General features: G+C 32.5%; 1 protein-coding gene across 4 annotated transcripts in view; it reads right to left on the reverse strand.

Moving 5' to 3' along the window:
* The window catches only part of SSBP2 (single stranded DNA binding protein 2), a 282,149-nt gene that overhangs the window by 15,998 nt on the left and 246,381 nt on the right, over positions 1-19,770 (reverse strand). For all 4 annotated transcript variants that reach the window (XM_033110260.1, XM_033110263.1, XM_033110261.1 and 1 more), the window contains 5 exons: positions 18,315-18,350; positions 16,431-16,485; positions 12,854-12,924; positions 9,355-9,433; positions 7,131-7,159 (listed from right to left, as the gene is read on the reverse strand). In XM_033110260.1, the coding sequence (XP_032966151.1) occupies positions 7,131-7,159; positions 9,355-9,433; positions 12,854-12,924; positions 16,431-16,485; positions 18,315-18,350 (270 nt within the window). The remainder of the gene's footprint in view (positions 1-7,130; positions 7,160-9,354; positions 9,434-12,853; positions 12,925-16,430; positions 16,486-18,314; positions 18,351-19,770) is intronic.

Here is a 19,770-nt window from a genome sequence, read left to right on the forward strand (position 1 = left end):
TGGCTTCACTAGTGAATTCTACCAAACCTTCAAAGAGGATTTAATACCTGTCCTACTCAAACTGTTCCAAAACAGTGAAGAAGAGACAATACTCCCTAACTCATTTTATGAGGCCCACATTACTCTGATACCAAAACCTGGTAAGGATAACACAAAAAAAGAAAACTACAGACCAATATCTCTGATGAATACAGATGCAAAAATCCTAAACAAAATTCTAGCAAATCGAATGCAACAATGCATTGAAGAGATTATACATCACGACCAAGTGGGGTTCATCCCAGGGGCACAACATCCCAAGTTCAACATATGCAAATCCATCAATGTGATATACCACATAAACAAAATGAAGGACAAAAATCATATGATTATATCAATAGGTGCAGAAAAAGCGTTTGACAAGATACAACATCCATTTATGATTAAAACACTTAATAAAATGGGTATAGAAGGAAAATACCTTAACATAACAAAGGCCATATACGACAAACCCTCAGTTACTATCATAATTAATGGTGAAAAACTGAAGCCCTTTGCTCTATGTTCAGGAACACGACAGGGCTGTGCCCGATCACCTCTGCTTTTCAACATAGTGTTAGAAGTCCTTGCCAGAGCAATCAGGCAAGAGAAAGAAATAAAAGGCATCCAAATTGGGAATGAAAAAGTTAAATCGTCACTTTTTGCAGGTGACATGATGCTATATATATATATATATATATATATATATATATATATATATATATATATATACACACCGTGTTTCCCTGAAAATAAGACCTAGCGGAACAATCAGCTCTCATGCATCTTTTGGAGCAAAAATTAATATAAGATCCAGTCTTATTTTACTAAAATATAAGACCCAGTCTTATATACTAATTTTTTCTCCAAAAGATGCATTAGAGCTGATTGTCCAGCTAGGTCTTATTTTCAGGGAAACATGGTAGAAAACCCTAAAGACTCCCCCAAAAAGCTATCAGAAACAAGAAACGAATACAGTAAAGTTGCCGTTACAAAATCAATATACAATAGTCCATTGCATTTCTATATACTAACAATGAAATCTCAGAAAAAGAAATAAAAAAAAACAAATTCCTTTTGCAATTGCAACAAAAAGAATAAAATACCTAGGAATAAACTTAACCAAGGATGTGAAAGACTTATATACTGAAAACTATAAGACGTTTTTAAAAGAAATTGACGAAGACAAAAAGAAATGGAAAGACATTCCGTATTCACAGATTGGAAGAATCAACATAGTTAAAATGGCCATATTAACCTAAGCAACATACAGACTTAATGGCAATTTTTTTTAAAGAAATAGAACCAAAAATCATCAGATTTATATAGATCCACAAAAGACCCTGAATTGCCAACGCAATCTTAAGAAAAAAGAACAATGCTGGAGGTATTACACTCCCTTACTTTAGCTTGTACTACACAGCAACAATAATCAAAACAGTACGGTATGGGCAGAAAAACAGACACACAGACCAATGGAATAGAATTGAGAACCCAGAAATAAACCCACATAAAAATGGACAGATAATTTTTGACAAAGAAGCCAAAAACATACAATAGGGAAAAGATAGCCTCTTCAATAAATGGTGCTGGGAGAATTGGAAAGCCACGTGCAAAAGAATGAAACTAGACTGCTGTCACAGTGTACCAAAATTAACTCAAAATGGATCAATCACCTAAACATACGACCTGAAACAATAAAATGCATAGAAGAAAATATAGGTACTAAACTTATGGACCTTGGGTTCAAAGAGCATTTTATGAATTTGACCCCATAGGCATGGGAAGTAAAAGCTAAAATAAATGAATGGGACTATATCAAACTAAAAAGCTCTGCACAGCCAAAGGAACCATCGACAAAATAAAGAGGCAACCAACCGAATGGGAGAAGATTTTTGCAAACAATGCCTCGGATAAGGGGCTAATATCCAAAATATATAAGGAACTCATACAACTCAACAACAACAAAAAACCAAACAATCCAATTTAAAAATGGGCAGAGGACCTGAAAAGACATTTCTCCAAAGAGGACATACAAATAGCCAATAGATATATGAAAAAATGTTCAACATCAGTAATCATCAGAGAAATGCAAATAAAAACCACAGTGAGATATAACCTCATACCGGTTAGAATGGCTATCATCAACAAGACAAATAGTAACAAGTGTTGGAGAGGCTGTGGAGAAAAAGGAACCCTCATACACTGTTGGTGGGAATGCAGATTGGTGCAGCCACCTTGGAAGGCAGTGTGGAGGTTCCTCAAAAAATTAAGAATAAAATTATCATATGACCCATCAATCCCTCTCCTGGGTATCCACCCAAAAAAGTCTGAAAACATTTATCTGTAAAGATACATGTGCTCCAATGTTTACTGCAGCTTTATTTACGGTGGTCAAGATATGGAAACAACCAAAGTGTCCTTCAATAGATGACTGGATAAAGAAGTTGTGGTATATATACACAATTGAATATTACTCAGCCATAAGAAAAGATGAAATAGTACCATTTGCGACAACATGGATGATCTTGAGATTATTATACTGAGTGAAATAAGACAGAAAAAGTCGGGAACCATATGATTTCACTGATATGTGGGATATAAAACTGAAAACAACCAAAGAACAAGACAAATGAAGAAACAAAAATTCATAGAATGGTTAACAGAGGGTAAGGGGGGAGGGGGCTGATAGAAGAGGATAAAGGGGATCCAATACTTGGTGATGGAAAGAGAACTGACTCTGGGTGGTGAACACACATGTGATATATAGATGATGTGTTTCAGAATTGTACACCTGCAATGTATGTAACTTTATTAACAATTGCCACCCCAATAAACTTTAATTTAAAAAAAAATATATAGTTGGGATTACATTGATCCCATTTTCAAGGGATTTTATTACATTCTCATTTACCCTTTCTTCAAACTGCAATGTTTCCCTTACTTAAGCTATGACATGTTATTTTTTTAAGCATATGTATGTGACCACACGTGCGTGTGCACACGTGTCCACACACACACACACACAATTTCTTCTGGCCGATACATTTAATTTTCTTAGGCTCTCTGCTCTGATTTTATTTTGCAATTATTCTTCCATATCGTGTCTTAATTAGTAAGTTATTGTCCCTTTTTCTACCTATCCCCAGAAAAATTTCCAATCCATTTCAAACTGCTATTAAAAAAGTGAACACTTGTAGAAACTTTGGCTCTGCCTGTAATTGGAAGAAAATAAAACTGACATTATTCTAAGCCCTTTGGAAGTGAATTTTGAATGGATTTCTCACAGGGTGCCAATAACAAGTTTTATAGAGTGTCATTTTGACTCCGCCATCCACCTGAAAGAACAAACTGCCAGTCCTGGTTTTCCTAGGGGGTAAAGTGAGCTAGAACTCAGGCCCACAACTGAGATGATGGCAGAACACTGTGGTTGTCAGATTAGCTACCCTGTGAAGGGTGTGGAATCTTTAACTAGAAATAAGGTTCATGAGGTTAGAAAGCTTCAGATTGAAAAGACTTCTCTGATAATTTATTAAGCATGACATGATCAGATCTTCCCTTCTCTGAAATGTTTTTTTTTCAAACTCAAAAATATAAATGTTGAATTTCTTAATGTAAAATGTAGAATTTATTTAGGTGAGTTCCTTCTAAGAAAACAAACCATATGCTCCTCTCTACCCAAACCTTTAAAACAACTCCAACGCACAATATTTTTGTTCTACTGATTAAATGGGTGACTAATTACAAAAGGGATGACAAGAACTTCACATTTCAACTTTAAAAAGGCTTCTAAATTAAAGGTAAATTCTGCATTTTGAGAAAGATGCATATGAGTTTTACTAGGTAATCTTCAATTGAGCAAGGAGTAATTTTAAAACTCTTCATTTGGAGATTTGAGCTCATTTTCCCACTGAAACAGTGCCATCAAAGTACAGTTCACAGTGTGAGTTCCTAGCCTTGCCCACAAAATATAATATAAAGAGGAGGAAGACATTTAGTATCTGTACAGTGCTTCATAGCCCTTAGTATACATTCACACTTGATTCTCAACAATTCTATGAACTAGAGAGTGAATGAACTACAAGATCTATTTTAGAGCTAAGAAAACATAGGCTAAGAGAAATCAAGTAACAAGTTGCCACAATTTGTAAATAGTAGAACCAGGCTTTCTGATTCTCAATTCAGTACTCTTTACTTTACATATAAAATGCATAAAATAGAGTACATTTACAATAAAAAAAATAGAAAAAGAATTGAAGTACCGTGTTTCCCCAAAAATAAGACGTAGCCGGACAATCAGCTCTAATGTGTCTTTTGGAGCAAAAATTAATATAAGACCCGGTCTTATTTTACTATGATATAAGACCGGGTATAATATAATATAATTAATATAATATGATATAATATAATACAGGGTATAATATAATTAATATAATATGATGTAAGACCGGGTCTTATATTAATTTTTGCTCCAGAAGACGTATTAGAGCAGATTGGCTAGGTCTTATTTTCGGGCAAATATGGTAGTACTAAAGAACAACATTTAAAAATTTAGTAAGAAAAATTTAAAAAGTATGTAATACTGATGCTTGACAAAGTACAGGTGTAATGGGGGCACTAGGGCGATAGATGTAGCTGGAGACCTAAGAGAGATTTTGAACAAAATTGCTAAGCAGTAGTGGTTAAGATTATCTTTTGATTCACAAATAAGGATGACTAGAAAAAGAAAAGGATGGAAAGAGACAAACCCAGAAAACAAGAGAAAAAGGAGGAGAGAGTTTCTTGAGATAGTTGGACATGTGTTAGAAATGGAGTAAGTTGGGGAAGACGGAGTTAGTGACAATGTCCATAACTTGGAGTAAAAGACTGAAATAAATAATTAGGCTGCGAGTGGAAAGAGGTAGGGAGAAAAATAATCAGGGGAAGGACCATACACATGACGCTGCTGATTAGAGTAAAAGTGACTACAGTGTAGTGGAGAGGTACCAGACACCAGTGGGTACCATGACCCAAACACCCTGGTTAGAACCCGGAGCCAAGGAACCTGCAGTGGAGGCAGTGCAGGAATGAGCTGCTTAGGAACTCACTCGAAGGCTGATGCTCCTAGTTATTTCTAGTGCATTGTTAAGTGGCATGTTTATTACTTGGGGATAATTCTTATGTTAATTGAAATGTATTTGAACTTTGCTTTGTAAAAGTTTTTCTTTATTGTATTTGTTTGGTCTCCTTAGTTACACTGGGATTCTTGAGGACAGAGACCGTATATTGTTTATTTTTGGATTTTCAGAGCCCAGAACAATGCGTTGGTACATTATTGTTTACTGAATGAAGGAACTCCTGCCTAAGTATAAACCACTGGAGGGCAAAGATTATGTTTGTATTTAAAGAAGTCTTTTGTATCTCCCCATAGTGCACAAGGCAATATCTGGTACACAAGAGTATACAATGGGTGGCCAATTAATGCTTACAAAATAAGCAATACATCATTAGGCAAGAGAATGTTACAGCAGTAGGCACAGTGTAATGGGAAACTTGTCTGTGGGAATAGAAATGGGAAAAGAAGCCTAGAAAGAGCATCAATAGACCAGATATGAGGGCAGATTAGAAGATGGTATTTAATTTGTCCTATGACACTATTTAAAAATTTTAAAGTGGTTTATAAATTACAAAGTATTCTCCCTTATAGAATTCCATTTACATGTATGTACAAAGTTATGGGTTATAGTGGAAATTTTAGCAATTTTATGGGTTATTAATGGAAATTTTAGGATGATCCACCATTGTATAATGAAGAATTGTCGTTAGATACTAGACTACACTACTCAAATATAATATTAGACATTTTACTGGTGACCACAAAGCACAATTCAGCTAATATCAATCAGTAGATACCGAAGATAGCTGATACAATCATGGTTATCTGACTTGTAGAGGAGATTCCCAGAGAAAAGGCTCTAATGGAATTGTACATTGACTCTGATTTTGAAAACAGCTTTTTTTTGAAGGCTTACCTAATATTATTTCTCACAGAGGTAAGCTAGTGCCCGTTATGCACATTTAATCACTTTTCACAAAAGAAAACGACCTTCTTGATTGTTCCTAGACAGACATGCAAAGTGTACGTAGAACTTGTATGGCCAGGCAGCCAAGCAATGTAGATTTAGTCAGAATGCTAATTAAACTCTCTCTTTTTATTTTTTAGCTTGAAGTCTTAATTTGAAAGATTTTTTTTTTAGGCCAATCTTTTTAAACTTTCTTTGGCATTAGGAATTTTACGTTATTGTACATGAATATAAATTAGAAGTAGAATTAAAACTAAAGTCATTCTTTAATGAATTTCTGTATTTTTTGATACAGTCTTCTAAGAGAGTTATTCCAGTAGTAGTTAATAATTAGTTATTACCAGCTATTCTAAATATATTTTTGACCCACAGAGAACTATTTTAAATTCATCATGACCTAAAAAGTATTTAGGTGCATGTCTTCAAAAAATATAAGGCATCTTAGCGAAGAATTAATTTTAGATATTCAAACTATTGAAAACTCAGGCACATGCTATGGGAAGGTTCACTTTCCTGCCTGTATTAATATAATTTTTCTCTAATTACTTTCTTACTCTATTTTGGGAAACTAAAAGAAGATTGAGGATATCAGCATTGCCTAATGAAGGTTTGAAAGACAAATGAGATATATAAATAAAATGCCATTATAACATACAATGATCACTTTTCCAAATTTACCTTTCTCATGTTGCTCTAAATTCCTTTACATTTTAAAAGGTTATTCAAACAATGTCAGGTTGCTTTACAAATATGTAACATCATAACGTGATTAAATTGGCTATTACTTGGGTAACAATTAATCAATCATGTATAGGACATCCTGTAAATGAACTTTAGCACGTTTAGGAACGTTCTTAAAAGACTCATTTTACCCTTTCCCACAGATTATATACATTAGTATTTTAAACTTCCAGTTAATTATATTTGGCCTTCCACTTTCAAACTCTTGTTCAAGAAAAAAATTATTAAGGTTATTCTAATAATCTTAATCAGAGTTCTTTGTGAAATAAAATACAGACAAAAAAACAACACAGAGTACACAGTACTTACCTTGGAAATACTGTCCATATCTCCTGATCCTGAAACAAAACACGCAAAGAAAGCACTTATTAGGTCATGACTTCATTTATAAATTAAGTACTCCTTTTATATAAATAAATGCAGTATACTGTATGTATTTTCCAATGTACATCTCCTGAATTTTTTCATCTTAAAACATTACTTTTCTTTTACACTGTGTCATAAATAAGTATCACCTGATAGCAAATGCAGTATAGTTGCTCTTCTAGTCCCCAATCATCTTTTTTTTTTTAATAATGGCAGAATGAAGAAAACTGTTGTCATAGATTCTTGAAAGTAAAATATTAAAGATTTATTATTCTACTCAATTCAAATTTTTGAAATGTGTGTGTGTGTGTGTGTGTGTGTGTATGTATGTCTGTGTATAACTAAAGAGCAAGAGAGAGATCTCTAAATACATTTTCTGAAATGATGCTTTTAAATCTGATAAAACATAAAACGGACATTTGAAACAATACCTGACAATATTCTGAACCACATCTTTACCCCAATATTAGCTTTATTTTAAATTATTTTAACAATTAACTTTCCTGGCATAAAAATATTATAATGTTTTAATAGTACAGCATTCAGGCAACAGACACAAATAAAGTTAGGGTTTAGTAACATGATTAATTTATAAATAAACAGGCATAATAAATTGTTAAATACTGAATATCTATCTATATCTATCTATCTATATATATACACATACATATATACAGATATGTATGTGTGTGTGTGTGTGTATATATATATATATATATATATATATATATATATATATATATATATAGTGATGTTCACTATAGAAATAAGCCACATGCCAAGCATATGTGAAACTCTTCTGCAAATTCTATTCTAGTGAATAATACAATGAGATTCCTCTAACTATGTCAAAATGTCATCTTTTTGTGCACAATTTTACAAAATAAAAGATTGGAAAGTGAATTATTTTTCAATAAATTGGAAAATACAATTCTAGAACAGTGCTGCCCAGTAGAACTTTGTGTGATCACAGAACTGTTGTTCTGTGCTGTCCGTTCTGGCAGCCATTAGGTTTGTATGCCTCTGTGCACTTGCTATGTGGTAGTGTGACTGAGGAACTGAACTTTAAATGTTATTTATTTTTAATTTAACATTAGTCACATATGGCTAGTGGTTACCAAAACTGGACAGTGCAAATTAAGACTCTGAAATCTAGGCAAAATAAGTATGAATCCTTAAAAGCACAAAAGTCTTTCAATGTGTTGCAAATAGTTTCTTGATTATTGAGGTTACACAGCTTTTGAAAGTATCAGAGGGTGACATTCCTGACTTTGGTGGCATTATGAAATCTATGTATAACCTAAATTACTCATGGGCATAGTTTTTCCAACCTGAGCAAAAGGTGGTCCCTTTTCAAAAGACAAAAAAATTATCACAAACCTCAATCCCCATTTTCAACTCCTAAATTAGTTTATGATAATGCTTTTTAAACATATATAAACATAAAATAAATGTCTCTCTCTCTCTCTCTCTCTCTTTTGTTTTTGGTTTTGTGTTTGGCCTGACCTAGTCTACTTTGTACCATTTGTCTCTGTTTCTCACTATTGTGAAACTTCTGTTTCACCTTGCAGATATTTGGCTTCATTTGACAAGACATTATTTACGAAGTATGCTTTTAATCATTAGTCACACCACTTGAAATCAGCTTTATCATAAACACAATGTGGTCAGCGTTCTCGCTTAAGAGAATCATTCAGATTATCCAAAATGTAATACCGATTTTATTTTAAAATAGAGACAAACATTGAAATACAGAAAAAAGTTCAGAAATTCTTGCAGAGAATTAAAGTTCCTCAGAGACTGTATCTATAGACCTTTGGAGACAAAGAAATCAGTTGGGAGGATTCTGTAGTCCTCCAGGCAAGGTGTATATGACATGTGTTCAAAGCAGCGATGTCTCCTTTTACCATAAAACATTAGATTTTGATAGGTTAAATACCTGTGCATATGAGTTAGGCTAGAACAAATCTCACATTTTTTTTTCCAGTGGTTTCCAGTGATTATAACCAGTACACTGTAGATTAGAACTATCGGTGTGAGGTAAAAGTTGAAGCATTTCAAAATGAGTTCCTATATACAGAAGAACTTGGCAAACCATAATATCCACTATGTAGAATTAAGGCTTTATTTTGAATTTATTTCTAAACATCAGGTTTAATATCCTTACCTAAAGAGCCATTCATGTGATGTGACTCCATTCCTCCCAAGCCACCCATGGGTCCATCTGACCCTGGGCCCATTGGAAACTATTTTAAAAATAAAGAAAAGGACTATGATCACATTGAAAACAATAGTTTATATCAATGTTACAATATCTGTCTTTAACATTATAAGACAATTCCACAACTTGTTTTCATTTTCAAGTTATGGAGATTATTTTCTTAGGTTTTTTTCAGCCTTATAGTAATAGATTCTCTAACTGGACTGCCCTACCTCTCTCATCCCATACTTTCTGTGTTCTGGATCTTTAGGCTAATCTTCATTCATGTGCAAATTTTTCTTCTTCAGATACCCTCAACTAGAAAGCACATACATTGCAGGGCAAATGAGAAGATAAGCATTTTCTTTTATGCTATTGACCAATTATTAGAAACAGGAAGTGATTCTTAAGATACTGCTAAAGGTATTGGCTTATTAATAAGAATGATTCGAAATTATTATGCCACCATTAATATTTTTTAGCAATCTATCTTTGTTCAAATGGAAACAAATAATTTCATCTTATAGGTTAAATACTTTTAGCTGCTTGGGGATAGCTGAATATAGCTAATTCTCTTGGTAGTCTCAACTATGGGAGTTCTATGACAATCAGACATTCTACAGCAGTTATATTTAAGATGTTAAAAAGTAGAGGTATTATTTTATTTTCCAGTGAAATACTACATCAGAAGCCTGGTAAATGCAGCTGTGAACAGACGTGCTGTGGTAGTGCTGGTGGTGGACAGCTCATGGCCTGTCCATGTCCAGTAAGTCTTTCCCTCATCTCCCTGGAATACTTCCGAGGAAACCAGGACCCCAGTTTGAAGACAAGTGATTCATAATTATCTTATGTTTACAGTTAAGACAGCTACTGAAAATTCCTGCTCTTAGAATTTCCCATCCCTGAGCATTACTTCCATGTTGTATGGTACAGAATATTGAATGTGGTGTGTGCATGTATTTATGTGTGTAGGTGGGTAGCAGTGGTTACTAATCATACAAGCTTTTGGAGGAAAAACAGTTGCCCTCAGCAGACAACCGACTCTGTGTGGAAATAAGATGGTTTTCCATCAACTATGATCATACAAACCACAGGCTTATACTACATTTTCCCAGGATAATGCCAATTCTGTTGCCTAAAATTTTAGTGTGTAAAAGCACATGAATTGGTTTTTCAGCAAACAACTTGGAATATGTCTGACTTAAATGACAGGTCCAAAGACATTAACTTTGAACTTGTTGTTAGTTTTTCACAAAAGTATAGTTTAGATCTGGGCTGAGAAATTGGTGCCTGTGAGACCAAACGCCTGTGAACTTTTTTACTTAGGTCCTTTTATCTGGTCCCCACAGTGTTTTAAAAGACACTAAGACTACAGGTATGTATGCTTGAAGCACATAAAACTCCAGTTCTAGCCCTCAGCAGGTATTTGTTTTTACTACCTCTGGTTGAGATGAATGACATTTGAAAGAGTGACATGTTCACCTTCTACTTTTCTTGGATCTCTTATCTTTGTATGGAGTTAGAGAACCAGAGTAGAACATACTTGTATGATGTCAGCTTAGCTGACCACAGAAATGTCTTCAGTTCCATATACTCTTGGTTTTCTCTTTTGCTCTCTCCCTTTCAAATATCAAGTTTTAGGATATGAAATTGCAGTATGAAGACCTTTTTGATTTTCTTGCTGCATTTCTAAAATGAACATTATTACTATATTCGGTACTCTTTACGATCTTTGTGAAAACAAATTTTAGACATCCATGATAGGAAATTGTTTTTTTTCCAAAAAGCAATTTATGTGCTGTATAAAGACAATAGTAATAATTCGAAGGCAGTGCTGCTTAACAGAAATAATATGCAGGCCACAGATGTGAACTTATATAAGTAAATTTAAATTTACTAGCAGCCATGTCTAAAAAGTAAAAAAGGTGAAGTTAATTTTAATAATGTATTTTATTTATATTGCATATCAAAATTATCATTTCAGTATATGGTGACAGATAGCAGTCGAGTTTCATTCTTTTGCATGTCGCTTTCCAATTTTCCCAGCACCATTTATTAAAGAGGCTTTCTTTTCTCCCCTGTATGTTTTTGGCTCCTTTTTTGAAAATTATCTGCCCATATACATGTGCATTTATTTCTGGGTTTTCAATTCTTTTCCATTGGTCTATGTGTCTGTTTTTCTCCTAATACCATGCTGTTTTCATTATTGTCAATTTGTAGTATAAGCTGAAGTCAGGGAGGGTGATACCTCCACCCTTGTTCTTTTTTCTTGGGAGTGCTGTGGCTATTCAGGGTCTTTTGTGGTTCCATACAAATCTGATGTTTTTTATTCTATTTCTTAAAAAAATGTCATTGGGATTTTGATGGGGATTGCATTAAATCTGTATATTGCTTTGAGTAATATGGCCATTTTGACTATGTTGATTCTTCTACTCCAAACTGACTCTGGGTAGTGAGCACACAATGTGATCATATAGTATAGAAATGTATACTTGAAACCTACGTAGTTTTACTAACCATTGTCACCCCAATAAAGTTAATAGAAATTATTATTTCAACATGTCAATGTATACATTTTAATGAGATATTTTACATTCTATTTTACATTCTTTTTTTCATACGAAGTCCTAAAAATCCAGTGTGTATTTTATACAGCACATCTCAATTTGGACAAGCCACATTTCAAGTACCATACCATATCGGACAGATTTAAAGTTTCCCTTTGTTGTTTTTACTTCTAGGAAACTTAATTATAATAATTATTTTAGTTTCAGTTTTCAGTGTGCTTATGAAAATTCTATAATGTCTCTGACTTCTCTTTAATTTAAACTACTCTATATTTATATATATATTTATGTATTAACTATACTCTGTTATAAATATTTGTTGTTAACATGTAGGTCTTATGTCATAGATAAATAAAATGTAATTTTCCTGTAAGCTTTTGTGGAAAAATCATTCCCATATGCTTTATAAAAATACCCAAATCCTTTCTGTAGAACTGCCTCTGTTCCATATTTAAATTCCAAATTTCAAAAATCTGAATAAAAATTAGCATATCCAACTTCCCAATTTATTTTCAATTTATCAGGATAAAAAAATAAACAACTACAATGAAGAAATTAATGATGCTAAAAATGAGGTTAACATAAATGATTATAAATTACCTGTCGTTTTCAAATAGCCACTATTAATTATTAAGTACTTGGGATAAAATAAGACTACACAGCAACATTATATTACTGATAAAGTTCAGTTGTACATTTAAATCCTATTGATATGAAATCTTTTCTTATATATGGTACGTATTATGTTTTTTTTTAAACCCAGAACATAGAAAAAATTTGAGCTTTTTGATATCCAATAAGCTCCTGGATTGTAAAATATACAGCTTATACAGTATGGAATGCACTTAAAGCTGGAGTCTTCAAATACATTCCAAAAAGTTTTTAAAAGTCATATTTACATTAGGCCTGTTAGGTCCAGGAGGTACTGCATTCATTAAAGTATACATGTTGTCTCCAGAGTTGGTTGAATCTGAAACAAAATATTACTTAATTAACATCTTTCTTTATAATCTACACCCAAGTCATCACAAAGTAGTAACTGAAGAGGATCTGGACACATATACATATTAATAGCTGCTGCACTTGAAATAGTCATTAGTAATGTTCAGAAATGAACAAATATCTATCTGTAAGTCATTTTCTCATCCAGAATCATCATTCTGAGGTCATAAATTGGAAATATTTATCTAATATGTTAGGAGTAATCACTTGAATAATTTAAGTCAAAATAAATGACTTAACAATCTAAAAAGTTACAGTAAAGCTTTTCTTTTTAAAAAATCATGGATATTTTATGACTTTTCTCAACTTATATGTATATATAAATCTCTTAAAATTCAGATTCAATAGCTTTTCAGTTTTTATTGTTTCATTAGTCTTCTTTATACCAATTTGAAAAAAAAATTTATTTAGCTAGTAATTAGTAAAAGCTGGTGGAATATCCTGAATTAATTCTAACAGGAAGTGGAGTAAAACTATAAAATTGGATTTAAAAATTCTCTTAATTGAAGTAAAAGCTTTCTCCAGCACAACTTTTGATAATTGTTTTTACTCATTATATTCTTGATTCATTATAATGTAAATAACTGTAGTGTATATCAATATAAATAAATGTAACATTTATATTATAATATTTTAAAAAATTTACATTTCACATCATTAGCTAACTCTACTTAAGTCTCTAAATATTTATATGTATTTTTATAATGTATAACCTAGAGTATACAGTTAAAAATTTTACATTTAGGAAATACTAATTATTAAACGTTTTCTATTTTCCACAATTACAGTTTTCTTAAATACAATGTAATGGCCTCTCTATTTTGAGAAAAGATGTGTTTCAAATTTTTTGTACTGATTCAAGGTAGAAGATAAAAATTAATTGCTTTCTCGTGACAGTAACTACAGGGTGGGAAATCAGCAATGACTTTTCCTCTTATTTTGTGATTACTTATTAGATATTAATAAGTTTATCAATTTAGTGTGTGCCACTTACACTCTGGGTTAGATATCATTTATTGGTTGTTTGTAAACAGTGATCCATAAATCTAATATTATCGTTCACTTCTGGATTAATATATCACACTGTTAAAAAGCTGACATGCCCACCTCAGGTTGACCCCTATTGTTAATACTAAATTAAGTCTTAATCTACATTTGTGCCCTTAACTATTTTTACATCCTCATGCACTCTGTACTGTCAACCCAGAGTATTTCTTTCCCGCATATGATCAATCTTTTCCATTTCCATATGTTTGTTCTTTCTTCCACCAAGCATCTTTTACCCAATTTTCACCTACTGAAATTCTACTCATTATTCAAGGAACATTAAAAATGCTATGAAGCTTTCTTTCTGACATTTCCAAGTGCATGAGTTTCCCCGACCACTGAATTCTGCTTTGCATTACAGTTAGTATTTTATTTGTCTTATTCTTCCCTCCTGCTTCCAACTAGGCTATAAGTTCATCAGGAGAAAGAAAAGGATCATGTCAAATTCATGTTGTGTACTACAGACAATACATACCTGCTAATTTAACTAACGGAATAAATTCTATACCATAAAAACTTATTTTTCAGAAAATCTTAGATTGGTTTTTAAACATAGAATACCTTTACATGGTTTTTCACCTTTATTAGCCTTATTAATTTTACTTACTAATTTCAGTAATTTGAAAGGAAAATGGGCCATATGTTTTTAATATGGAGAAATAAATAGAAATTTTTTGTTTTTTAAGACCAATCAAGAATATGATTTCATCTGGAAAGAAAAAACATTAAAGGGAATAAAACTGGTATTTTCTAGGAAATGTCTGAACTTTTATATACAGAAAAATTTTACAATAAAGTAGATCTTCTGGCATTTAGTTTTTTGGGGGAGGGGGTGTTGTCTTCATATTAAAAGAACGACTGTGACAAAGAACAAGTAGATAAAGGAGTATGCACAAAGTATACAAAGATACACTGGTGTTAATTTCTGGCTTGAAAGGAAGAAGTGATTGGGTTACTTATCACCTGTAAACTCCAGTGTTTCTCCAAAAAATTTCTTTTAGTATTGCAGTGAAGTGTTTATTAATTACATGCTACCTTTATAAATAAACTACCATGTAGGAATGGCAAATATGGGCAAGATATTCAATTCACATAATTCTGTCTTCAATGAATTCAGTGTCACTTCAATGAAAATGCTCTGAGGACAGAGCTCTATGAAATATTTATGATATATTTCAAAGAGTGGTGGAGCAAAGTAAAATGTTGCATTAATTACCAAATTTATGCTTTTTCTAAATTAAAAAGATTTAAAACTTAAAAATTATTATTGGTATAATTAATGATATATAATTTCAAGCTTCCATATACCTTAGATTTCAACAAACCATTAAGAGCATGAATTGAACAGTACAAAAAATAATTAAAAACTCTTTCTAATTATAAAAATTTCCCATCTATTTCATTACCCGAAAGTTATCACTGATAAAGTCTTGGCCTGTTTATTTTCTACTTTCTAGATTTCTGTCTTACACATATTTTAAAATAAATTGCAATAATATTGTATTGAATTGCGAACATTTATTCTCCATGTCATTAAAAATTCTTTGATAATAATTTTAATGTCCACATTATATTGTATAAGAATTAATTTATTAATTTCACTAAAATAAGATTTGGTATGAAGGTTGTGTTTATTGTTTCACTACTGACTATAACAAATGAGCATCCCTCTACATAAATCTTGGATTGTATCTCTAATTGTTTGCAGTAGTAGGATTATGGAGTCCAGTGGTATGAACTTTTTCATGATTCTTGATACATGTTTCCAGAGCACTTTCCAGGAGGCTGTGCCAATGTAAACTGCCACCATTAGAATTTTCAAGACACAACACATTTAAGTCTGCATTAAAGCCTCAAAAAGAAAGAAAGACAGGATAAAGCTATTTAAAATAATTATATTAAATGATCATAGGAATATTGAAATAATTTAATTTAGAGGATTAAAAGAAAAACATTCCATACTGCATAGGGGATTTATTAGCTAACTAATAAATACTTATAGATATGTAGGGTAAATAATATTGTAAGCATATCTACATCTATCTTCGCAAGATAATAGATTTGCTATGTTAAACTTAATAGATCCATATAGTTCATGTATTACTTATGCAGAATTTTTCTAAGTTGTGAGATCTGGATCTTTTCTACAGTCTCAAGGAATCTCTTAGTCAGATAAATTATTGGGCAATTTATACAGGCCAACACAATTTGCATCCAAATTATATGTTATGTTTATAACAGGAGTTTTCTAAATGCTTAAAGTAATAGGACAGTAGTTATTTAAAACACTACTTCTTCCCACTTGCTACCTCTACTTTTGTATCCATCAATAAGACAATGAATACTACTAAGTTTCAGAACAATTTCTCAATTTTTTGACTTGATTTTAATAATCAAATGACAATGTGGCTAGTTTGATTACAATACCTGCTGGACTAGGCATGATGGGTGTTCCTGGTGGCCCTCCACCTCCTGGAGGACCCTAAATAATTATACAAAATTTCAGTAAAAGTAATCCAATTTCTAACATTTCATTAAACAATATAAGGAAAAACAGAAGAAAAGTTAGACTTATCTGTATAATAATCCAATTTGAAACTAACAGAGGGAATATATTTTGTCCGTAATTTATTTTCTTTAAAAGTACAATCATTTCATTTCAATCTTATGCAAAACATAAATTAGCTTAAAAATGTTGAGACTGTATTGACAAGTTTCCCAAAACAATGAGCCTGTAATACTGATTTCTTATTCATGGCTCAATCACATCAGGTATAATGAGGTTAAAGAGAAATCATTTCATAGGGTCTTTACAAATCCATAAAACAGAAATAACTCATGTTCATTTGTGATTTAGTTTAGGTTACTGTAATTTGTTTATATTTTGTATCAGTGGCTTTTATAGGGAACTAAACACCAAAAGATATTTATATATTTAAAAAATGCATTGATTCTATTTCTTTCTTCTATCAGTATCAATTGCAAAATTCCTGGAGCATTGTACTTCCATCTATCACATCAATTAGAAATGAGAGGCAGTGTTGACTAATGCTGTGGGTTACTAAGGCTGCAGCTACACAATCACTGAAATGGAGTTAGGTAATTCTAACTTTAATTCAGTAATTTCAGGCAATCAAAATGAATAATTCAGACAATGGGCTTTAGGATTTTTCAGATGTACAGTAATCAAAATAACTATGAAGTGTCTAAATTTTCACAGCATTTTGAGTGCATGCACACAGGCCACTGATTTTTGCAAATGACATATGTATATTCTATCTAATAAGCAACTTCAATTTTCACTCCAATAAACATCTATGATTTCATAAAACTATAGTCAGGTTTATTCTTAAGCGACTTTAAGAAAAACTAGGTTTTACCAAAATTTTCTTTCATTTTTGTTTCATAGAAAATGTGAAGAAAAAAAAGACTTTCTTTGTATACCTAAGGGTGCATTGAGCACTGAGTTCACAGGTCCAAAGCAGTGTGTGCTTTTCACTATGTTCATAAAACACTATCTTCATGGAGGTGAAAATGCTCATTGATCTTTAGCACTCACTTTTTCCTACTCCAGTTTGCCACCACCTCTGAAAATTTCTGCAGGAAAGATTTTCCTTTTTACCATTTCATCCTTGCTTTTCTGTTAGGCAGTTCCCCTTAAATACTGTAATAAATTATCCTCTATGATGGCCTTCGGGGTGTAGCAAGAATCATAACGTAATGATGGTTAAAAGGTGATTTGTAAATTCAAGAGCTCTTATAAAACCTACTAATTTGACTTCAGGTGTAAATGAATTATTGAAAAAATTTTAATATATACTAAATAATACAAAAAAGAAGTGTTTTCATTTGCTAAGAATGAAAAAATAACTTAAAAAAATCCCCTCAAATTATGCTGCTCTCTGATTCTCTTGGTAACTGGGATAATTTAATGTCTTCTCAGACTCTGTGTGTGGCGAGTGGGGAAAGGCGGGTGTAGATTATTCTCCTGAAGAACTGCAAATTCAAGCATATCATGGTGTAACGGGATGGCTTTCCTCATGATTGGACAGAGCGTATTGTACTGGTTTACAGAAACATATGCAGAAATAAGACACAGCACTCAGGCAATCTTGGCCAGATTGATAACTGTTTCACTGATGAACATCAACATATGTATTGAGGGTGGCAGACAAAACAACTCCATACACATCAGATGTTCACTTCTTGGCCAATACACAGGGGCTCTTCTTAACATCTGGACAACTACTTCATTGCCCAAATAAAACGTAACATCAATTCTTATGAATAAACAAACCCAAATGTACTTACTACGTAATTCCCAGGAGACGCTGAGGAATATGGTATCTGGAACATGAACAGAACAAAAAAAAATAGATATTTTGATTTGTGTAGCAGTATGAAGAACGACCTAAAATGAATCCATTTTCTAACATTCATCAAGCTTTCAAATGTATCACAAAGGATAGTAAAGGATAAAGGCATTTATATCTGTCTGAGTGCTAGAAAACTGAATAAATGCAATATTATCTTGAATTTACAAAAAAAAAAGTGACTTTAGTAAGAAGAATTTAGGCAGAATTACTGCTTCAAGTTATATTGGTTTTAGGCCAGTTGTACTCACTGCTTGATACTAATGACATTTATTCTGTAATTAGAAAGATATATTTTTGTGTAGCTTAAAACTAGAAACCAGAGTTTTTCAAATTGGTAGCCTTACAGATGCAAATTCTAATTTATGTGCATTCTGGGATGTATTATTTTTTTTTAAAGACAAGTTTCAGCCTAGTAATTCACGCAGTATGGGTCAGTATTTGATATATAGACCTCATCTTTCCTCCTTTATTTTCTAATTAGCTACAAGAAAATAATATAACAAATGCAAAAGACTTTGTTAATGTTAAGTCTCCAAAGACTACTAATTTGTGGGGATCAGATACAGGTAACAAATTCCCTTTTTCCCTTCAAATCAAGCTCTTAACCAAGCTCCTTTCTAAAGGTTAGAAGGCATTTATACAACACTGCTATGATATTAAAAAAATAAAAACTAGAAAACAGATATTGAAAATAAACCCTGAGTGTGGATATGACTAGAGAAAGTTAAATCCAAATATTTTCTCTCTTCACACAAGCTCACTAGCTCACTTGCATGAAGATTCTGCACATCCAGAAGTATTTTAGTCTTCTGGAAAAAAGCCAATACATGACTATCTTCCTGGAGTCAGGCTGCCAGGGCCAGAAGAGGACCTTAAGAGTAGGGAAAAGATGATGGAGCCAGTACCCAAAACCTTCCTTTCACCCCTACACCTTCCATACAATTAAACACAAACATAATATGAAACCATAAAGTAAGCAGGAGGAAGTGCAATGAAGTGATTTTCCATTTGTAAATAATTCTTTGATTGATTGGGGAAATAGTTAATATTATTTGAAAGTTTTCTTCTCATTGTTTGGTGTCCTTGCTTGGCCTTACACACAGACCACATACATGTTCTGGGGCCCTTGGCTGGCCTGCCCTGAGTAACTCAGCACTGAAGACAGCCCTTGCCAGAGTTCCAGCATCAGTAGTGAAGAGGCTTACTTCTCCTAGGAGTGTGGGCCAATACTCATTTACTCAACTCAGGGAACGAATGCAACTCTGCTCTGTTGGGCCCCTTTGAGTTCATGATCTACCATCCATCTTCTGCTTATTATTTTAAACACGCCCTCTCCAAATGATCAACTTACCTACTGGCGCCAATTGTTACCTCTCTGTAACTTTAGCACT

Source organism: Rhinolophus ferrumequinum, chromosome 7 (genome assembly GCF_004115265.2).
Source record: "Rhinolophus ferrumequinum isolate MPI-CBG mRhiFer1 chromosome 7, mRhiFer1_v1.p, whole genome shotgun sequence".
Taxonomy (NCBI): domain Eukaryota; kingdom Metazoa; phylum Chordata; class Mammalia; order Chiroptera; family Rhinolophidae; genus Rhinolophus; species Rhinolophus ferrumequinum.